The sequence below is a fragment of the Geospiza fortis genome, unplaced genomic scaffold (assembly GCF_000277835.1).
Source record: "Geospiza fortis unplaced genomic scaffold, GeoFor_1.0 scaffold112, whole genome shotgun sequence".
In the NCBI taxonomy this organism is placed as follows: Eukaryota; Metazoa; Chordata; class Aves; order Passeriformes; family Thraupidae; genus Geospiza; species Geospiza fortis.
The window spans coordinates 26,550,084-26,573,514 of record NW_005054298.1 but is presented as its reverse complement, the minus strand read 5'-3'; the positions used below and the strand labels follow the sequence as shown (position 1 = coordinate 26,573,514).

The window sequence follows — 23,431 nt, the reverse complement described above, 5'->3', positions numbered from 1 at the left end:
TGGAGCAAATTCTCAAGTGGAGCAATGACATCCTTATGTCAGCTGAGGATCTTTTCATTACATACACAGCACTGATCAAATGCACTGCTGCCCTGTCTGCAGAGTCACCCTCTGCTCAGAAAAGCTCCAACTCCTCCTCCGAAATAAACAGTCATGCCAAAAGATCCTTAAATCAAAATAATTATATTCATCAGTAAAGTGCAAAAATTTCAGCATTAATGGAGAGCCACCAGCTGCAATTGCACAAGTTATAAAATGCACTGTCACCATATTTAGAGGTCCTAATAAATATCTTTCCTCTCTGCTGCCATCTACAGACAGACTTCAAGGTATTTTTAGAAATCTACTTTTCCATTCCAGATAAACATTTAATAACAGCATCTCAGCATGCCCTACAAAACAGTCCGCCCCAAACATATATGATATCAATAGTATTACCTCAACATATTAGAAGCTTCAGGAAAAGCTGAGCCCATGGGACGTGTCCCTGAATGCTCTTTGATGGTGTTCACAATGCATGCTGATCCTGAGGAAAGTCCTCAGCTGGGAATCAGTGGCTCATGGTCCCTGTCCAATGCATGGGAGGAGTTGAGTCACATAGAGGTGTCCCTCAGAAGCCATATGAGCTGCCAAAAGTGAAAAGGAGATTCTAAATCTCCATGATAGACAGTTTAAACACCTTTACTGGAGTCCCCAGAATATCTAATGCTTAATGGTTGTGGCATTACTACTTGCTGCCTACTTCAGACAGAAAGCCTCCCAGTTCCACAGCCGTATGTTCTAACCAGAAGGCTACAAAATTAGTTTCCCTCTCTGCATAAAACAGAAATTCATTACAAAAAGGGGTACCATTTTAAAAGCCCCACATCTCAGATGCACAGTGGAGACAGTGTAATGCAGTAGAATTGCTGATCTGTGTATCTGTATTAAATGACTGCAAGCTGCATGGTTACCAATGTAAAACACTATTCTTGCTTAGGGCCCCAGCTGAACATAGAATGGGTTTGTTTGGAAGGGACATTAAATATCTTGCTCCAATCCCTGTCTGTGGGCAGGGACACTTCCCACTGGACCAGGTTGCTCAGAGCCCCACCAGCCTGGCCTTGAACACTCCCAGGGATGGGGCATCCACAGCTTCTCTGGGCAACCTGTGCCAGGGCCTCGTCCCTCACCTCAGTGAAGTTTTCTTCTTTGTATTTAATCTAAATTTACTGTGTTCCAGCTTCCAGCCATTCACTCTTGCATATCATTTGATATGTAATAAATTAATCACATATGAAAATAACCCTTAACCTGAAGGCCAGCACGCCCCTGTGGCTCAGCTCTCGGGGGAGGTGCGAGCCTCGGCACGCTCCAAGGCGGAGTCAAACCCCCTCAGTGCTCTGCTGTGGAACGCTGCACTGCCAGCGGCGTCTAAGCACCAGAGAGAGGCGAGGCTCATTCACACAGCCCTGCCGAGGGGCTCCGGGGGCCAGCCCAGGTCTCCCCTCAGCAGCACCGGCGCGCCCCGGCCCCGCAGGGTGCGGCAGCCCCGCGGGGCTCCCTCAGGAGGCGCCGCGGGCGGGAGGGGGCCCGGCCCCCGGGAGGGGATGCAGCGGGCCGGGGATGGAAGGAAACATCGCCAGCCCGTCCAGGGAGGGGATTGTCGCATTCTGCTCTGGGCTGTGTGTGGCCTCACTTTGACTCCTTGTCCAGTGTTGAGCGCCACAATATAAAAAAAAGGCATTAAGCTGTTAGAGAGCATCCTAAGGAGTAGCATGAGGATGGTGAAGAGCCCTGAGGGGAAGCTCTGTGAGGAGCAGCTGAGGTCATTCGGTCTGTTCAGCCTGGAGGAGGCTGAGGGGAAACCCCATTGCTGTTAAAACTTCCTCTGAGGGGAAGAGGGGCAGGCACTGATCTCTGCTCTGTGGTGACAGTGACAGGACCCGGGGGGGAGGCCTGAAGCTGTCAGGGAAGTTTAGGCTGGATGTTAGAGAAAGGTTCTTCACCCAGAGTGTGGTTGGGCACTGGAACAGGCTCCCCAGGGAAGCTGTCAAAGAACCAAGCCTGGCAGAGCTCAAGAACTCTGTGCTCCGGGGCACAGGGTGTGATTCTTGGGGTGTCCTGTGCAGGGCTAAGAGTTGGACTCCATGGCCCTGTGGGCCCCCTCCAAGTGAGAACTCACATGCTGTGATTATGTGAGGGGGAAGCCACAGGAGCCATGCTCTGTAGCGGCCACCACGGGCTGTGCCTCAGCCGTTTCTGCTGCAGGTCCCTCAGGAGTGGACACAGAGTGGGTCAGTCTTTCCTCCTTTTCAGCTTCAATCTTTTCAGAGAGTCACAGCTGGAAGGGACTTCTGAAGATCACCTAGTCCAATCACCCCTCCACCCCTTCCCCAGTCAAGGCAGGGTCACCTGGAGCAAGTTACTGGAGATTTGCACTCAGAGATGCCAGAAACACCTGCTACTCACCCAGCCATCAGCCCTGTGCGGGCCAGGGGAGCAGGCATGGGCAAAAATGCATGATGGAAAGAACTGTGAGACACTGATGAACCACACCTGTCAGTTAGAGAGTGTTCTGGCTACAGGCAGAAAAGGAACTGAATCCAAAGAATGCAGGTAGTAAAAGAGGGGGTTTATCACTTCCCTCTTCATTTGCACTTGGCACTTCATTCCAATTTTTCACTTGTTCCCACTCCATTATTTCTCGCTAGTCTCAGTCACCTAGATCAGGATACTTGACTGGTTCCAGAAAGTTGAGTAAAAAGTAATACTGTGCTACCAATGTTTTTATCATTTAGTTTTTACAGTGCTGGATGTGATAGCCACTTTCATACACTGGAGATCCTAAGAAACACTTAGCTGATGATAGGGTCATAAAATCAAACTGCTAAAACAAATTAGTTGAAACATCTTTTGAATGTGTGTCATTTGATAATCAAAGTTTCATTTCTACAGTTACTCTGTAACATATTGATTTTTTTTTTCTGCTTGACACAGAACTCTTTTGTCATCTCCCTTAAGATAAAGAATATGAATCAATAGATCGTTCAGAACATTAAAAAATGTCACACTTTTTTTGGTATTCTTTACTGTCTAAGTTAGTTTAATTCTGTCCATGCCTTCTTCTACTTATCATTTGCTTCTCCGTTCCCTGTTGTCAAAGGTTTCTTTCATCTCTCCATTTCTGTTGGCTGTGCTTCTAGGACAGTGGCCTTCTTGTGGCCATCTGGACAATTGTACTAATTTGAGCAGCTACTCCTAAAAATAAGCTAGTTTGAAGACATTTGGATTTTTTAAAATCTATTTTACTGTTTCATATAACTGAAAATTTATACCTGAAGCAATTTATATACCGCAAACTTTTTTTTTGTTGCTTTTTCCTTTGTTTTCGTACAAGGTGGTGACTTCTGCTCCTTTTCCCCCAGTGCGCCCCGCAGCAGGTACAACTTGTGCTGGCAGAGCTGTCTGTCAGCAAGAATAAACTGACCTGTGACAGAGTATAGGTACCTCCCAGCATCCTATTTTGCCCCTCAAAGGGAAAACTTGGCTTTTAAATCTAAGATAAGGTTGTTTAACCTGAGCTCTTTGGTATATCATCTGGAAGGAAGTGCTTATTTGTTTTCTCCACTTATTTGTGTAGTGACAAATGCATAGTAAGAGTTCTGTATCAAAATCATCTTCAGTGCTGCTCATATTGCCTCTGCGAGTCAAGATGCATCTCTAGGATTTGGGATCATTAATTTGCTTAATGTGTGAAACTAGCAGAATGGCTAAGAGCCACCAGGGGGCATTAAAACAAAAGAGATGGGTAAAAATTGGTTGAAAGATTGGAAACATATGAAACTCTATTTAAAAAAAAATACTGATTAATGAGAGAGGCACACTCTGGTGGTAATGAAAAACAAGCAGGAAGTAAAGCTTTCATTCATGGTTATCTATGTAATAGGATTTGGAACGGTGGTGAAAAGATTTCCACCTTTCTTCAAACAGCACAGAATGTGTAGTGATTATAAAAGAACAAGAAAGCTGCATTTATGCAACAGTCCTGATGGTAGTGACAGTAGGAGGTGACCAAGACATTGGACTTAGATTAAAACTAAATTAATTGCTGGAATGATTCCTGGAATTATTTCTATGAAAGGATAAATTAGATGTGATTCTTGCTTCTCCTGCTATGAGACTCAGAGAAAAGAAAACAGTTGCTCTGGGTAAAGAGACATTGTCTCTTCCTTCCTGGGTTCCATTTCAAACAAAGCTGTTTTGTTTCTGCACTAAAAGCAAGCTGAGCTATTTTGTCACATCTCTTAAGACTGAAGTGCAAAAGCCAGATAACAAGATATTAATTGAGCATATGCACCAAGTAACCCTTTCAATCTCAGCTATTATCCTCTGGTGAAGAGTGAGGTGCACACGTGGCCTTTTCAACTAAGTGAAACTAAGTAGCATTTATCATACTTTAAAAGAAAAGTTCTGGGGTTTTTTCTAAAAGTCACTTCAATTTAGCGGGGTTTGTATAAAGAGCTTTTGCTCCCCCACTTATTGTTTTTACCAGGCTCAAAATATCTCTCTTACCCAACCAAACAGAAGGGTTGTGGCCAAGTAAATTGCCCCCCTGTGCTGCTGTTATGTCACTGTATGTGACATCATACAAAACCACCCACCACACCCCCTGCCCCCAGAATCATTTGTCCTTACAGCGTTGTATTACAATATCCAAATTATTATAGCTTGCATGGATTACTGTAGTAGTTTGGAGTGAAAACCTAAGGGATTAGATGTTTATAGAGTATGAACCAGCATGAAGTAAAATTTTTAAAAAAGTAATAAAGTGCCCCAGCCTCAGGTCTTACATGCTGCTTTATCAGTCCAAGTATTGTTCTATGATTAGAAAGATATCCCAATAGCAAAAGAGTATTTCTGTAGCACTTGTCAGGTAAAGTTAGTCTGCCCTCATTTTCTCAGGAGTTTGTGGCACTCAGCATCTGTTTTTCCCCTTTCCTATGCCTCTGTATTTTATGCTGTGTTGGAGGCCCATGTTGATTTCACCACCCCTCTAAGAGAGGGGCAACTCTTTTTCACAGCACAGCAAGAGAGCATCACAGAGTTCCTACTCCTGTGTACAGGAGAAAGATGTGAAAGGTGTGCTGTTCCTGCCCCTCACACGTGGGACACAGCACACCATCACTGCTCTCCCTGCAGCTCTAATTACACCACTTTGCCTAGATCACAACTGGCCTGGAAGCAGCAACTCACCAGTGGTTCTTATCTAAGTCTGACAGCCTGCAAAGTCCTGAAAACCTCAAGCCAAGAAGAGAACAGCTCCAAAAAAGAGGTAGAAAAAGAGAACAAAATCATTTCAAACAGGAAAGCAAAGGAAAATTACCTGAATGGTATTTTGCAGTTATGAGACATAATTTCAGTTTTCTATCCTTTCTTTTGTAGTTCCTTACACTCAGGGGCAGAGAGCAGACCTCTTCAAGTTTAGTTTGTTTCCTCCCCTTTTGCAAAAATACATACTGGAGGAGCAAGGAATATTACAGGTACAGGAGAGCTTCAAGGGACAGTTCTATACTTAGAAAAGGTGCTTTGTACACACTTCATGCTTGGCTGATGTTCATTAAGCAAACACTGATCTGAAAGCTAACAGCTAATCTACTTTCCTCTGCATTCAACTCCATGTCAGTGTTTTAGCTTCCCTTATCCATGCCCTCTACAGACACCCTTCTGAAAACCGTGCTTACCTTCTCTGGGTAGGTTCCTCAGCCTTCTCCATAATTAGTTCTTGTACAGCCATGTAATTAACTTTTTAGAGATGTCAGTATTAAACTGCTAAAACTTCATCTCTTCTTCAGTAACAACAAAGACTTCCCCAAGAGTCATTAGCTTCATAACACAGCACATCTTCTCCCAGGAGGAAAAGTGAGGAGTCTCCCCTTCATACCTGCCTGGACACCCAGGGCAAGCACCAGGCCTCCAGCTCACCCCTGGAGAGGCTCACGTGAGCTGTGCAGGAAATGAGCTCATCTGACTGGTGATTCCCAGCCCTGGGAGAGCATCACCTGCAGCCAGGAGACTCCCTGCTAGCGCCCAGGTGTGGGAGAATCGGCACTTTACTGGCTCTGACAGTTAGATAGGTGTGAATTGCTGAGGCCAGCTGCAGATAAAAGGTGCTCACAGGGCACCCACCTGTAGGGAACCTCGGAATTCGTGTTTAAACCCTAACAGCTGATTTGAATTAACTCTGACTTCTCACAGTGTCTTTTTGACTCAGGTTCTTTGCATTACAAGGCTGATAGTAAAATTACTATTTATAACAAAATAATTATTATTTATTTGTAATCACCGTAAACTATATGCTGTTGATAGGCTACACGTTTGCTTTTATCCCTCTTTCACCAGCTTTAGACTAAGGCCTGGCAGGTGCTATCAAAACAAAGACTGGTTTGCAGAGGGTTCAGGTGAATTTCTGAAGACAGAGTCATGTGCCTGTGGCTGGATGCTGACGTGACTGGGGCAGGGAAGAACTGGCAGGACTGGCTGCTTATAATGGGAGATGATATCTGGGTCATGAGAGAACATAAGCTTTGGGCTATTTCAGGAGCATAGAAGGAATTCATTAGGTGTGTGATGTTACACCACACATCACCTTACCCTCATAAGAATTAGTGGAATTTGCTCAACCTATCCTACTGTGGAACAACAGACTGGAGAAAGAGTAGTTAGAACAGGAGATTTACATCATGATGTGCTGAAGATGATTACAGCATGGACAGTTTTCAAGACCAAAGATCAGCTCATCTTCATCATGGCCTAGTGTTCTATGGGGTGGCAGTACAACCTGCCTTCAGGACAGGTGGTGTTGCACTCCGACCTCCTTCAGCAGAGCTGCTCACTACTTCCTCTGACCCATGGCACTACTGTTTCTTTGGGACCTATACATGTTATTTGTGGTACTTCTTTAGTATAACAGAAGTTATACTAACAAGGAGAAAAGTATAGCAAGTATAACAATAAATGTATATTCTCCCTGTTTAGTATATCAGGGAGAAAAGTCTTGCATGCCTCTGGAGCCTAGGGGTAGCCCAAGGACACTCTGGAATTGTCTCCTTCTGTTCCTCCAGAAACTTGGCCCTAAACTGTAATTTATATGGTAGGACTGCAGACTAATGCAAGAGCCTCTCTCCTTTGAGGCAAATGGCTGTTCTGAGGACAAAGGGGTGGCTCAGCACACCAGCAAAGCTAAACACACCTGAGCCTCATTAAATTGTGCTGCTTAAAATTAGGTGTGTGCCATATGGCTTTAGGTTTGTCCTATTCAGTAGGATATATGTTAGCTGAGAAAAGGTAAACATCATTAACCTCAGAATTTTTATTAACAAGTTCACAGAAAGAACAAAAGTTACATTGATTTCAGTAAAAGATTAATCCCCTTCAAATACAAAAACTGCTAGGAATATGAACTCCTAGAAAACTCTGAATATTTTACAGATCTTGAAATACTGAATTCCTCATCCTCTAGGATGGTTCCACATTATTGTAATTTAATGTTGCACATTAAAATACATTAAAATATCCTCATCACCAGTGAGTATGGCTTCTTCAGCAGCCTCAATGGTAATTAGCTGAAATACTGCACATTTTCCCCCACCAAAAGCCCTCAGCAAATCATACTGGGCCCTGGTTTTCACTGTTTGACTCTATATACAAGACTGAATCTATTTAGAGAGCAGTGCACCAAAGGAGAAGAGCTAACAGCAGCCACTGGTGAGCACGTCAGGGGTGTGCTCAGGATGGCCAGCTCCCACCCACACGTGATACAGTGCCAAGGGCAGAAGCAGAACAACTCCATAAAGCCACAACACAGCACCAGCCACGTCTCTGACCCTCTGCAGAAAAAGTTGTAATTAAAACCACCTTCCCTGGCACTGCATAATGCAAAGGTCAATCCAAAGGGTATCAATTCCACCTGCACAAACCTCTTCACACAACTGCATAAGTATACAGCATCTTCTGAGCCATTCTGGTATTCCCACTGCTCTGGTAAATGAGTGACAAGTTAAAGGCAGTATCTCTTCTCAAGTCTGTTTGATCTGTTTCTATTCCCTGTAAAGATAATGATTAAAAAAAGCTATCAATACACAAAAATAGTATAAAAAAGAAACATGAGTAGCCATTACAGTGGAATCAAATGACATATTCATAGCCAATAAAGGCTTTCAGCTGTATGGAAACAGAACAAGTATTCCTTGTGCTCTCCCTCTTTAAGGAGTTTCCAAATCATGTTGTTAATCACCAAAGTTATAAAATTTCACACTCAAAACATTAGCTCTAAAATAAATAGCCACCTTATAAACCAGCAAAGTACTACCTTAATTTGTCTTTGTATGCTAAGTATTTGTTTCTCCAACTAGAATGTGAATATTGCCTGCATCTTTTACAGGGTCACAGACTGCTGCTCTGAACTCCCAGGGCTGACTAACACCCTCAGCTCTTACTTTACCAACACTGCCCCTTTTCTAAGGACCCTTGCAATGTTTCTACCTACCCATTCCACAGACCAGACTGTTAAATGTATGACATTTCAATTAGGATCCAATACAGATCAATTAGAATTAAAACTGTGGCTCAGATGCAATTAGGCATTCCCAGTACTGGTCAGTCTTGCTCCAGCATGCTGTTTTATAGCATGGGTGAGTATACAGAACTTCCAGTTATAATTCATTGCATGTAATATGTAGAAATGTCAGCTACTTAAACAGGAGAAGCTGTTTAGCAATCCTTTTTGCTGTTGCCTCAGCCTGTGAGTAAATCCTCCAAAATTCATACATATTTGAACTTAACACATGCTTAAATACATCATAAGGTGACAATCAGATTTGGGCTTCCAATGACAAGGAATTAAAATAGAAATTGAAGGAGGCACAACTACAGAGATTTTATATACCTATTTTAACTATGTCTAAGGAATTCTTCACATTTTCCTGACTTTATTCTCTGTCCATAACTTATAAAGTTACAGTACCTCTAAGGTGAGGGGAGGAAGTTCAAGTGCTCTTTGGTAATAGTGGATTGCCAGGTGCAGCAATCCCAGCTGGTGCAGGCCACGGCCTAGGTTGTAGAAGGACTCCTGGCATGGGCCACGCAGGTCCAAGTAGCGGTGAAGGAAGGAGAATCCCTGTAAGAGAAATTGAGCACACAACTTTTCCTCCCCTCCTGTGCATTTTATTTTGTTACCATTTTGGAGTGTGATGATTCTGTTGTAAACAGAGGACGTTCTTTCTAGAGAGCATGTTGGTAATCAGAGAAGGTACTTCCTTCAATATGAGGAATTAGTTCAGACACAAGCAGCTAATGATCATAATTTAGGTCGCCAGTAGGTCACTGTGGTTGAATTACTAATTAACTACCACAGCAGCAAGAAATTATGTAAAAGCACTGAGTATAGTAAGCAGGAAATGAGAAGAGAGAGAGAAGGGAACTGTATTGCCAGGGGGTAATATAAATAGGACATTGTTCAAGAATGTATAAAAAGAGAACAGGGCAGTTCCTGTAAAAAAAGGCAGGCTGGTTACAGAAAAAAGTGGATAAAAGTATTAAAATTAGGTCAAAGTTTGCAAGTTCAAAACGTCTTGAAGTTGGACACTGTCATAACTGGTTTTGTGTTACAGTAGTTGGGGACCTGTAGCTTTTGTCAAGATCAGTGCAAGCTACAGTCTTCCAGCAATTTAAGAAGTCACAAGAGCTCAAGATCCTCACCATATTGTGCTGACTGAGCTCAGCAGCTACAGAAATTAAAAGGTATTTCAAGCCAATGAAAATACTTGGTGTAAAGTAGAGGAAATTACTTTCAAGATTCTGTTTGGGACTACTCAGTCCATGGTTTGTAACTGGATCTTGCAGATGAAAAGAAAAATGCAAATAATGAAGCTGAAAATTTGAAGGTAGCTAAACTGGAGCTCACAATCTTTACAAAGAGAGTGTGTAGAGGCACCTAAAGGGGGGAAAGAAAGACAGGGGGAAATAACCACTTTCGAGTGTGTACCATTTGCCTCAAGAATGCAGTTTATGAGACATATCTACGAAGGGCACGTGGCATAGATTCCACTCTACAGCAATGCAAGCCAGAAAAAATTTGAAAGAAAACTCAGATTACAACCACCAAGAAATTAGTAATATTTTCACAAAGAGCTGGCAGCTGTTAACGTTAAGGTAATAAGGTACCTTTACCCATAAGGAGAGGGGATTCAGATAGTGTAAGTATAGCTCAAAGCACATTCATCTGTGCTCATGCTTTACCACTTGCCTCTTTAGAAATGCCATCTTAATTATGAAAAATTATTTAAACTGAGCGTGTTGTAGCCATAACCAACTGCAAGATACAAAGCCAGCAAACACTGTGGGTAACAAGAACCTCACTGCCTCACCTGTACTAGAAGAGCATGCCTTTTCAGCACATATTTCTGAGAGGCCATGTGGATGAAAGTCAGGCCAATACAAAGACTGTACAAAGGCTCATCTGGGTTTGCACGGAAGGCTTGCACATACTGACCTAAAAGCAAATAAATTAATAAAGACGTTGGTTGCGAAAAGCATTCCTTAAAAGTTACGAGCAAGAAAGAAAATATTTGAATTAGAAGTATGAACTAAGAAAATAAACAGTTTATTATACCTACATCAAAATACACAGGAAAAAACAGGGAAGAAAATTGTGTACTTTCAGCAACCACTGGATTCTGAAGGAAGAATGCAGACTGTGATGTAAAAAAGGAAGCAGAAAACGATCAGACACAGAAGCAAACATGGTCCTTGCTGGGATTTAAATGTGACATTTGGAGGACTTGACTGAAAGCAGCAGGTTTACTTTGAAGGCCTGCTTAAAGCATGCAACCAGCTGTATTTGCTGTTTAAATTGGGCTGGTTCTGTCATTATTATCATCATTAGCCTCCAATTATCTTTGCAAGTTAGTTATATTTGCAATGTGTGCTAAACTTGAAACGTGCCAGCTTAATTTTTATTAGCAAAACCCTTCAGCAGTGCTCTGATTTGTGTACAGAATAATTAAAGCACCAGACTAGCATTGTGAACCTATAATTTCCTGATGAAAAAAAAATCTTTCCCTTTATATAAACTTTCACTTGTTCCATTTGTTGATATTAGAACATGAAAGATATTACCAAGAGCATGCTTGAAACTGCCAGACACGAAGGCATTGTGCCCATTGAGGACACACAGCACGTGATTGTCAGGATTTTTCAGCATCAGGCGGAGACAAAAGCGATGGTGACGAACATCCTGAGACTGCATAGTGACCTGATTGAAGATGTTCCACAGCTGGGGCTTATTGACATTTTCCATGACCATGATTCTACAGAATGAGACATGTGCAAGAAATTAGTAAATGCTATATAGTATACACTGTCTCTTCAATAAAATCTCAGCAGTTCAGGGAAGATAACAAAGAACAGAAACTCAAAGAGAAGGTCAGTGACTCAGGCAAAGATGAGAGTGAAAAACAGAACCAATGGTTCTGGCCAAATCAACCAACCTAGTGCATTTTTGCAATCTGAGGCTATAGGAAAGCTCCTTCAGTTACACTAGCCCTCTCTCATTTAGTCAAGGCTGGAAAGCATCAGCCTGCCTACTTCAGCAGTGTGACTACAGCCTCAGTGCAGGCAATTACAGCACAGACTGCTCTGCCTTCCCAGCAGCCCACCTGATATAGTTGTAAGCTTTTCTGAAGTTCTTGTCCAGAATTGCAGCAGAGAGCCCAAAGTACTCCAGCTCCTTGCGCTTTTGTCTGTCCTCATAGAATGAGTAATATTCCAGAGAGGAATCCACAAGTAGCTCTGCCTCCTTGTACCGGGAGAGGTCACACAAAGCATATATAGCCTTCAGGAGGAGGTTCCACCAGTCATCTTTTGTCAGAACACTTGTGAGGACAGCAAAAATTGCTAAAAATATTTGAGCCAGAAATTTGAGAAAAATTAGAACAAGAAATATAATTTTTTTACAAAATAGATGCACACATCAAACTGATATTTTCAAAGACATTATAGCACTAACAGCTAATAAGAAGTATTTACTTTTTCTCAGTTTAAGGGCAGTTCATAAAACACTAGCAAAAAACACTCTCAAAGTGGGAACAAAGAGCAAGCAATACACCCAGTTCAAGCTGCAAACATACTACATGAATGCAATGAGTTCCTCTCCCTAATTTATCAAGCAATGCTTAGAGCATGTGGCTGGCTCAACCAAGCCTGGGCCAGCTAAAACCAAAATCACACCACTTTTACAATGTATTTGTATTACATTCTAGATTTGAGTGTATGATATTTCCCCTGAGGTGAATGTTGGCCCATAAGATCTCTAGAGGCCCTTCTCAATCTGAATTATTCTGTGATCTTACTATTTTTCTCTGAATGGGGACTGTTCCCTTAAGATATATTATCTTCAGTTTTGCTGCCTTCTTTGCCCTAGAAATAAAGCAATGTTAACATGAACTGCATGGATTTAGCATGCAAAATAGGAGCATTTTTATCATTTTTCAGAACTGTGGAGTTCAACTTGTTGCTTTGTTTTTAATAAACAATCTGTGATTTGTTACCTTTCGCATCGCAATTTGCTGTCTCTTGGTCATCATTGTCAGAAATTTTATCCCTTGACACCTTAATAAGATAGAGGTGTCTCTCTCCAGATTTGGAGCTAGATATCAAACACACCTGAGCTCTGCTCATTGCTACCTAGAAACAAATTTAAGGGCAGCATTTCAGATTACAATGTAACATCCTATGACAAAGGCAGCTTTACAGCCAATCCATCTGGCTCACCTTGCATCCCACAACAGATAGAGCACCACCATAGAGCAAGGTCTTCAGAGAGAACATTCCCAACAGGAATATCATCTCTGCATTGCCTCGTGCTCCAGTGCAAACTGGGCTAAGCAAAAGCCATATACAAATTCTTCAAGCTACTTAAAAAGACTTCTCCTGGGATTGGAACATCCCTGGGTTTACTGAAATCAAGACTCTTTGCAGAGAAGCATAAGAACAATGACTTTCTCTATAATTTTCAGAAGTTTGTGCATAGTCAGCTCTTCAACCAGTATAATACAACAGTCAAGGTGCTGAGCAGGTTGGATAAAATGAAGGTCTAAGTATTCCCTTAACTCACTCCCTATCTATAAATAAACAAAAATTATTTAGCACAAAACCACCACCACTGTATTTACTGGCTAAACAAATTCTTATTTTGTTCTTTTATCATAAGAAAATAATAAAGAAAGAAATAAAAAAGAAAATTGTTGAAATAGAAGGCAGTATCAACACCACAAAAAAGCTGTGTGCTCAGTGTTAAAAAGGCAAGAAGCAGCTTTAGAACTCAGTGAGTTGTAAGCACACTGAGAACAGGGAGTTGAAGTCACTGTATCAATAATTACACACACAGGCCTTTGCTCTGAACACTACAGGCAGGAACACCAGTATTGCAGGCTACCTGCAAAATTACTACCTAACAAAATTATGAAACACTCACGTAAAAAAGCCCACTAACTTTTCTCCTGAGTTCATTTGTAGTTTGTCTTGACCCAAGTCACAGCCGCCCAATTTCTTACAGCGCAGCAGGAGAGACTGGCTTACCTTCAGCAGCATGGCCAGCATTGTGAGCAAGGTGTCAATGTAACCATACATTTTGCCCTGGGAATACAACAGCGTGGAGCGATGCAGGAGTAGCTTTAATTCCTGGACAACAGTGAACACTGTTATTCAACCTCTTGCACAGAGAGAGTTTATAAAACAAACCATTTTGACTCGGTACAGTACGAATAGGATTGTAAAAGCTTCCAAAAAGCTGAAAGAATCTGCAGCAGCAGGTAAGCTCTCCCCAAACTGCTCTCAGGAGTTACTGTTCCAAATTTTCCCATTCAGAGACATCTGGCATGACTCTTACCTATGGTGAGGTTGCTTCTAGAGAGGGAATTCAGAACCTCTGCCTACAATCAATAGAGGCCAAACCATGTAGCTCACACATAGCAACTGCTGATCAACTTGATGTAGGGTCACGACTGGCTCACAGTGGCCAAAAGCTTGTGCATTACACAGAAGGGGACTGGGTTGGGACTGACGAAATGCTGAGACAATGGTCAGGGACAAAGTCAGGAGGACATGTCCCTGATGCTGGAATGGGTCAGTCACTGTGCTCTGCAAGCTCCCCATGGGGAGGTAAGTCTGAATCCCTGGTCCTATGCAGACATCTTGGACTACTAGCACAGTTTGGCAGAATAATACATCCTAAATGGAAGCACAGAACACTTTACCCACCTGCTGTGCAGCATTAGCATCCTGAGCCAGAGTATCCGGGTCATACATGGGCTCCAGAGCCTCCAGAGCTTTCTCAGGCCGGCCCAGCTGCTGCTGAAGTGTTGAAAGTGAGATTCTTGCATCCAGATGCAGTGGGGCAAGATCAACAACTTTGGCATAACTCTCTGCAGCACGCTCCATGTGGCCCAAAGCCTTCAAGCACTCTAGAAATATCATAAGCAACACAAGACACTTAAGTGGCAGAAAAAGAAGATTTCAAAGTATGCAAATAAATTATCATACCATCTTACCAAACATGTATTTTTAAATGATAATATTCAGATATATGCACTGATGTACCCACAGTTTCACTTCAAACATCAGCAGCTGACACAGGATGAAAAGCAGAATAGATGCTGCTTCACTTACATGAACATAAAGTACTTTTAGCTGATGTAAATTTCAGTGTACATGAAGAAGAAAAAAAAATGCTTGACAGAGTTGTCATGATAAGCTTCATTCTGCAAATACCAATTCTCATTCAACCCGTCAATCTAAAATTCCTGTGATCTTGGATAAAGGTCCCTGGAAATGCTCAGCATTGCATTACCATCTCTCAGTCCCCCCTGTTCAGCAGTCCTGCCTCCTCTCACCTGCGTGCCGAAGCCACACAACAGCCAGGTTGTACCGTTCTGAGCAGACAAGGGAACTCAGGAGAGGCAGGGCTGAGTTGTATTCTCCAACATCCAGAAAAGCCTCTGCGACATCCAAATACAAGTCACCCATCTCTTCTGGATTTTGTTCCACCAGAGTAGTCAAAAGAGGCTTTAAGAAAAACCACACAAACACTTAAAACACAAATAATCAATTTCTTTAAGGCATGCTTATTGGAAGCTTGCATTTTTATCCTCTGTTTTTTATTCATTTGCATTCTGAACTATACTTCCTTTAATTAAATGTTACTTTAGAAGTGAAAAATAAAAGATCTGAAAGTCAGCATTCCTGAAGAAGCCCCATTTTTCTATTCTAGACGTTTCACACATCCAGTGGGTTAAAGTGTCCATCAGTGAGGAGTATTCTTTTTGAAAGAACAGTCTTCAGATTTAGTACAGCTTAAAAACAAAGTGAAAACATGTTCCTTAGTGTTCACAGCTTTCAATCTGGTCCTGGGCCTGTCACAGCACACAGGCTATGACTTACTGTGCTTTGTAATGTAACTTACACTGGCATGATTTCTAAGGGCAAAGACATTACTTCTGCTATTACAGGCCTGTGAGGTTTCTCTCCTGGAGTGGGAGAGGAGCAAAAAGAATCTCCACAGCTCCCTCAACCACCTCAGTCTACGAACACAGGAACAATTACTTGTTTTTGTGATTTCTTAGAACATTCCCCCCGCCTTGTGAGTTGGTTTCCACTTACACTGAGTGGCTCCAGGATGTTCAGGTGAATCAAGCACACCATCAGCTTCACTGTGATGTCTATGGGAACACCCTCAGGTATGCAGCAGCTGACCTTCTCCACAGCTGGGACAAGAGAAAGAATTTCCTTCTCAACTCAGAGGCTTTAAGAAGCACCTCTCAAGCACTACATCCCCTCCAGGCCATGCTCAGGAACTGAGAAAATATTCTTATCAGCTCTAGCAAGTGTTTGCCTGCCCTTCTTTTCCTCCTCCTTTATATTTTCGTAGGAGCAACGTCTTCCTACTGCCTCTGAGACTAATAATCCCATGTGAGGTACCAAGTGCTGTCAGTCTGCATTGACTCCAACAGCAGGATTCCACAGCATGTGCTTAGATCCTTTGCCTGCTTAAGAGGTACCTCCTCAATAAAGCTTTCCTTTAACAATTTATGCACCTGTACCCTTTTCTCCTTTATTTTTTGAAGGAAATGCCCAGTATCAAGATGGTTCTTGTTCTTGCTAAGTGAAGTCCTGTGTAGCAGGCACTGCCTGAGCACATTGTTAAACAGAGTTAATACAGAACTTCACACAACAGGTAGGCTGAATGCAACCTGATCAGAATGCAACCATAAGGCACAGCAGCTACTCATGACAATACCAGCAAATGAGAGGTCACACAATAAAATTCCATTATCATAGGTCCTTCACATACAGTCATGACACCTCCTTAACTCCTGGTTAAGTTCTCCTTCACTTCAGTGCTTGCACCAGACATTCAGTGCTAAAACCTGAGAAAACTGGGATTTCCAGCCTAAGGTTTCCCTTTTACCTCCTACATCCACATCCCTTTACTGCAAATCACAACATGCAGACTAATTCATCATTTTTTGAACACTGCAATACCCAGCACAAGGCTGACTATTCCCCTACTGATATATTTTTACAAAATGACAACTGTCAGTCTGGATTAGCGGGAAGTTCTGAGAAAGGGAAAGAAAAAAACTACGGAAGAATCCTTTTCTGGATGAAGCCCTGTTTCTGTGCTGTTAGAAATCTCCAGCTGTTATATGATTGCAAGCTGGTTCCTAACCATATGATCAGTTCAAAAGCTTGTCTGAAATAAAAAAAAAAATTAAAAAATTACTTACCTGGAGCACTGGATTCAGCAACTGGATGACTCTGGTTGTCAGTCACTGCCTCTTGGTTTTCCTGCATTTCTACTGCTGCACCTGGATCTTTTTAAAAAGATTATCAGATTAACCAGTAGTTACTTGCCTTTGAATCCATAACTGATTGGCAGCTTACTCTGAAAAGTGGACTGGGTTTCTCTTGTTTTGGTTTGGGGCTTTTTTGTGTTGTATTGTTTTATTAAGGACAGCAGAGCAGGAAGCAGTTATAAAAGTTACAAAAGCTACAAAGCAACAGAGAGTGGAGAGCCCAGCTCTATTTCAGCAATGGCACACAGGAGGTAACTTGGAAACATTGTGTTCTAATTCCTAGACTCATTATAGTTTTGTTTCTTATAAATTGCCTGCTGAAAGTCTCCATCAGGACAGTTGTTCATAAACCAACTGTATTTTTACCAGCCCAACAGAAATATCTTATACCTGTATTGGGCTTGGATCAGACTGCCGAGACAACCACTTTAATCACAAAACAGACTGTCTCCTTATGGAATTGGTGTGCTGTGTCCATTCTACAGCCTAAATAAACATTTTCAGATTAAATGACTTCGATAAAGCAGGTTTCTCACAGACAACCCACTTCATTAAATTATGAGCTAGTATGCCCAGATTTCAGTTAGGCGGTTAATAACAGATGCAGGATGTATAAAGAACATTACTCTCAGGTCAAAAGTTGATATTCTTGAGCACAGTTGCCACTAAGCTTATCTTTTTATCCTTTTTTTAGAAGTTATTTAGCTGGTAGAAATAGCTGGTCTGATGAAAACACTCAGAGCAATGTTTAGAACTTCAAAAGCCCTTCAGTTGCCTGAAGAGCAGTCCTTGTCTTCAGTGAGTCAGCAGGGCTATGGGGACACCAAAGTAACCTCTTACAGCAGGCTGAGGTCACGCCATGTAACTCACTAAGAGCACCCACACATTTCAATAGAGAAAAGCCTGTCAACAGTGCAGCAAATATACCCAGGAGTTGAAAATGTAAAGGAAAGATGTCATACCACATGAACAGCAGGGTCACAGTAACCACTTGACAGCTACTTACCCTTTTTCTCCTCAGCTGCACTTCTTTCTGGTGCTTTTTTTTCAAGCACAATTCCCGTAAAATCTGTAATAACCTGAAACAGAAAAGTAACTTGGATAATTTCAAAGATTTAAAGCATAAATGGAGCAACCAGCCTATGTGACAGTTTTAGACATCACAAAATTTATAAGAGGTAAAGCTGCATCCATCTACCCAAGTAGAACCTTCAAAAAGAAACAGGGAAATGGCTTTGTAACTTCAGCTCTACTGTACTGATAAATCCAGTAGCTAAATGCTGTGTACATAAAATCAAGTGACTGACATTTAAGGAGGGAAGAAGCACAAAAAAATCTAAAGAAAGGGAAAAAAGCCCCTAAGTAATTTAATATCAACAAATAAGAATGTTCACAAGAAGAAGTCCCAATTTACAGTGTCTTTTCAATCAATCTTGGCAAGTATGACAATGGCCAAATACCAACATCTTCCCTCTCAAAGCCAGACCAAATCCAGTTGGAAATATGCCTCAAAAGTGAGTTAACAAATTTGGACCAGATAAACAACATTCTCTAATTCTTGATGCCTTAGAGTTAAGATGTATTGTCTTTCTGGAATGTATGCTTAGTGCTTAATGCATAAATTATTAGTTGCAACACAAGTCTGCCAGATAATTCACAACAATCTGCATTTGAACAATCAGAGCACTCAGTGTCATGATTTTGACCTTCCACTCAGAGAATGACCTCTGCTGGTATTACGCACAAAACCAGCTTGAAGGTCTTCTCTGCTACTAAGATTATGGCCACTACAGAGAAGGAGAGGAAGGATCCCAGAATTTTAAACCTCGAACAATGTACAAATCTATCAGCCCTCAATTAATTCAATCCAACCATTAATTTAAATGCTAATTACTACAGAACTAATAGCAAGCAGTCTGCTTCTGATGAGCTATATTTTTACAGAAGCAGGACCCCATTTTAGCACTGCAGGAACACAAATTATGAACATAAACCATCCATTCTGGCAAAGAGGTGCTGAAAATGCCACCCAAATGCACTGAGCAGTCCGTACCGCCAGAGCTTTGTCGTACTGCTTGGAGGAGATGTAGAGTTCAGCTGCAATGTTAACATCCTCCATGGACACAAGGCTCTGGTGCTTGCTAAAGGCCTCTTCCACTATCTCAATAGCAGAGGTCACGTCATTGGCTTCGTAGTAACTCCTATAAAACACAGACATGAAATACCAGGTAATTCCACATAACTGACAATGTATACTTTGAACCGAAGCAAAAGGATTTTCATATTTCTCTCATTTTTGCTTATTAGAGAAGATTTTCATTAACAAAGATTCTCATTAGCCAAGATTTTCATTAGCAAGTGGATGTTACAAAAGACAGTGAGAAAGGGAGTGTTTTTCCTTTCCTTACAACTGTTGAAAACTTTTACGTATTTCAAATAATTAACAGTTCTTTTCTCCCATATTTGTAAGGACATTACTGGAGTTTTCATCACAGTCTCCCCCAATGAAGTTGGACATCAGTCATGTCCCACATTAACCTGCTTTAAGAAACCTTCACTAATAACATTGTTGTAATACCCATCCTTGTATTTTTTGATACATTTCCCAAACACGAAGATCAAAACAGTTTAAACTGTTTTGTAAGAGGCAGTAACAGCTTTCCACAAGGAAGCAGTTCACAGGTAACAAACGACTGTGTAAGAGCTACACACTTTAACCACGAGGCTCCCGTGGCAAAACAAAGGACAGTGCGTGCAAGCCCAGCTCACTTGGCCATGTCCCGGGCCAGCTGCATGAAGCGCTCCCCATCGGAGGGCGCCAGGAGGTTCAGGATGCGCCGGTAGCCGTCCATGGCCATCTTCTGCTCGCCCAGCTGCTCGTACAGGCTGGACCTTTCCCACAGGTAGCGCACGTTGCTCGGGTCGTACTTCAGAGCTGCAGGGAGAGCAGCAGCACAGCAGTTTAGGAAATGCAACAGTGGGTGTCACATTCATTTCCTTGATTTGTGTTGATGGACATGCACAGGGTTTTTGCAAGGACATCCTATATTAAAGATTCATTTATCATTCATCTTTCATCATTATCATCATTGTCATTCATCATTCATCTTTTATCAAAGTCCAGACATAGGTATCAGAATCTTAGCACCCTGAAGCAAACTAAACTAGAAAGGAGAAGAAAACAAGATTATTGCCATTAGCACATAGCATTAATTTTAAATTATTAAAATGTTTGCTACATTACCTTTTGTGTAGCAGAAAACAGCCTGCTTAATATTATCCTGCTCCAGCGACATTTCTGCCAGTCTAACCCACTCCTCAGTATTGCTAGGATTTAAGTGAGCTGCAATCAGTCCAAACTGTAATGATTTCTCCATATCACCCTGGTCTTCATAGATCATGGCAAGAGTGGAAAATGGCTCGTGAGCAAGAGGAGCTGTGAAAAGACAAAAAGTATGACTAAGATTTATTGCTTAAAATCCACACTGGACATAAATAATGTGCCTTTCTCAAAGAGCAGTTATCAGAATTATATGAAACGTGTGCTGTTCAAATTCAGGAAAAACTTGCAGACAAGTTTCTGATTCCTGTCTGTGAATTATTAAACAGGCTGAATCTAACAACAACCATTTACAGTATTATTCTATACTGCAAGGCATGCTGATGCTTGTACCTTGTGTCTAAAAAGACAGTAAAAGCAAACTGTGTAAAGCTAAGACAAGGCCTGGGCCTCTGCAGAACTGGGGTGCTAGTTTATTTTTATAAGCAAAAAAATAAAGGAAGTGCACCACATATTCTTAATTTGACACCTTATACCATTTGCTTGTAGTGTTTATTTTCATCTTCAGTGAAGCCACACTGAATCCTCCTCCTGCACATGGAAACTTCACCCCATCCTTAGAGGCCATTCTCCCATACCTTGTCGAATGATCTCCATGCACATCAGAATGGCCTCCTCACGCTCTCCTCGAGCAAATCTGATGTTGGCCTCTCCCATCAGACCCCTCAGGGCACGGGGAAGTTTGCTGCGAGGTCTTTTCTCCTAAATGGAAAAGGGATGCTGTTTCTGCCCAAATTCAGGAGGCATTCTGTTGTGCTTAACACCACCTAACCCCAAGTTATTTAAGTATTAGCAATAATAAATTACTGACCAAAAGACTTGCCAATGTTCGTAGTTTTCTGACACTGGGAAAACTGATTTCATGATTTCTGAAAGCTTTCAAACAGTAAACTACAGTGCTTTCATAATAAACAAAGACAGCATAACAAACACCAGCATAAGCAGAATTATCCTACACGGAATAATTTTCAGGCAAATTTCCCAGTAAGCAGCTAAAAGTCAGACAAAGTGACATTCATGCACCATGGTCAGCGGACAGGTGGAAGTTATATGAAAGTTCAAATACTTGCTTTCATCATTTTCTTGGTCTCTCGATTAAGAACCATCTCCAAAACAAAAACATCTCCAGCTGTAGGCTGCTCTGTAGTTTCTTCTTCCTCCTCTCCTCCTCCTCCTCCTTCTTCTTCTTCTTCTTCTTCCTCCTCCTCCTCCTCTTCATCATCCTCCTCTTCATTTTCCCCAAGCATGGATGCGAAGACCCGATGGACAGATTTACTGACCCCATCTGCTGTTTCTCCTGGTTGAGAAAGAAGTAAAATAGGTTTTTGATACAATGAAGAGAACATGCTGCTTCCCTGGACAACAGCCCACTTGAAGCAGCTATTTTGTAAGAGTGCTACCTGCAGAAATGCACAAAAACTATCAACAGCCTCTTTGGTTTTATAGCTCTGCATTATTCATCACCAATGCTTGGTATGGCCCAGCCTGTAACATCTTTTGGACATCTGAAATGAAAGCAGGGAGGAACACAGAGAATGGAGCCCACAGTTTAATCAACATTCTTCTCAGTCCAGAAGAATATTAAGCAACTTTCAAGCACTGGGCTGGCTGGCTGCAATCAGCTTTTCAGCTGAAGAGGCTATAAGTGAGCAGAGAATTCTACTACAGAACAATCCAGCAACCAATTTTTCAAAGCAATTGAAAACAAGATCTTGTAACCATTCCATCCATGACAACAAGTACCTTTTAATATGAGTAAATACAAAATCCAGATTATTTGCATTTCTCTGGAAAAAGAACAGAATTCTTTAAAATAAGTAAGAAAACTATGCTAAGTATCTTGAATAAATACACTTAAGGCACACATGCTTTTTTAAATTCCCATTTTTTATTTACAGCTTCTCATTATGAAGTGAATCCAGGGTTATAACTGACTACAGATCTATATACAAAATTCAAAATATGTAGAGTTCAAAAGTTTGAGCTGGGGGATTGGACACCTGATTAAAAAATAACCATCATATCAAGTTGGGACTGAAAAACAAATCTATTATGTATTGCCTATATAGGAGAGGGATTTGGGGAGCACACCTGGGTTTATGGTTATTTTCTTTTTTACTTGGATATGTTTGGTTATTTTTATTCTGACTTGGATATAAAGCATCTAAACATAAGACTTATCTTCCCCTGCCTCCATCTGAAAAAACTCATAATTATTAATTTACTTTCCCTTTTATTTCAGTCCCTTCAGAGACCAGAAGGGGAAAAATGGAGCCAGGTTTCTATGAAGTTAGATATCAAAGAGCAAATACTTCCAGTGCCTTTTTAAATACGAATGATTATGTTAGAAACACCAACCATCAGTTTCATCCTGACTTTGGGATTTCCCAGATGCTTTTCTGGATGAAGATGGAGCCTCTACATCTTCCTCATTTTCCTCAGCAGATGCATTTTCACCATCCTACACACACCAAAAATACAAATTATTACCTCTGTAGAATTACCCATTTTTTATTTCCTCACATATTTACAGTTACCATTTGGCTTTCCAGTCTCTGCACTGCCAGTGAAACAGGTGGGATAAGCACTGCGTTTCTAAGTGTATAAAACCCAGCATTCCTTGCTTTCAGGACATTTATATTTGTATCAATGTGGGAGACTCAGATGGTGACTGTTCACACTACATTTGACTGAAGAGACCAGTCCATTGATTATTGGGCATTACAGTGAGGTGGCATAACATGGTATTAGAAAAAAAAGTTCTGTGTGACAAATCCTTCCAGAAGCCTCTCAATATCAAAACAGCCCTCAGGAATCCGGTAAGAATGATGCCCCAGGGTAACAATGATCCTTCCATGACAGCTGGAGTTCTGCTGAATCTGCTCTCTGAAGACCAAGAAACGCAGAAATTCAGTAGCACGTTCACACAAATATAGCAAAGTTAAAAGGAACTGCAACACTCCGACAAATCACGCGTGCTTTCTTTTAATCACACCGCCCACGTAGCGTCGGACACAAAACTGCGTCTCCCTATATTTACTGCTGCCAAGAAGTCAAACGATGAGCCGCACTGGCTCTCTGCCTCAGATGCTGGAGGAGGAGCTGGAGCAGCATAATCTGGATGGGTTTATACCCGAACCAGCTCCTTGCCCCGACCCAAAGCACCGATTTCCCGCGGGCCGGGCGGTGCTGCCGGGCC

General features: G+C 41.7%; 1 protein-coding gene across 1 annotated transcript in view; it reads right to left on the bottom strand.

Annotated features, from left to right (window-relative positions):
* Positions 1 to 7,336: 7,336 nt before the first annotated feature.
* GTF3C3 (general transcription factor IIIC subunit 3) overlaps positions 7,337 to 23,431 on the bottom strand; it is a 17,675-nt gene continuing 1,580 nt past the window's right edge. The window contains exons 2-19 of the mRNA XM_005416136.1: positions 22,591 to 22,693; positions 21,303 to 21,529; positions 20,811 to 20,934; positions 20,137 to 20,328; positions 19,662 to 19,827; positions 18,946 to 19,093; positions 17,899 to 17,971; positions 16,824 to 16,910; positions 15,697 to 15,800; positions 14,931 to 15,102; positions 14,299 to 14,501; positions 13,618 to 13,719; positions 12,588 to 12,723; positions 11,697 to 11,934; positions 11,158 to 11,348; positions 10,407 to 10,531; positions 9,005 to 9,157; positions 7,337 to 8,085 (exon numbers count right to left, since the gene is read on the bottom strand). Coding sequence (XP_005416193.1) covers positions 7,963 to 8,085; positions 9,005 to 9,157; positions 10,407 to 10,531; positions 11,158 to 11,348; positions 11,697 to 11,934; positions 12,588 to 12,723; positions 13,618 to 13,719; positions 14,299 to 14,501; positions 14,931 to 15,102; positions 15,697 to 15,800; positions 16,824 to 16,910; positions 17,899 to 17,971; positions 18,946 to 19,093; positions 19,662 to 19,827; positions 20,137 to 20,328; positions 20,811 to 20,934; positions 21,303 to 21,529; positions 22,591 to 22,693 — 2,667 coding nt within the window. The 3' untranslated portion in view covers positions 7,337 to 7,962. The remainder of the gene's footprint in view (positions 8,086 to 9,004; positions 9,158 to 10,406; positions 10,532 to 11,157; positions 11,349 to 11,696; positions 11,935 to 12,587; positions 12,724 to 13,617; positions 13,720 to 14,298; positions 14,502 to 14,930; positions 15,103 to 15,696; positions 15,801 to 16,823; positions 16,911 to 17,898; positions 17,972 to 18,945; positions 19,094 to 19,661; positions 19,828 to 20,136; positions 20,329 to 20,810; positions 20,935 to 21,302; positions 21,530 to 22,590; positions 22,694 to 23,431) is intronic.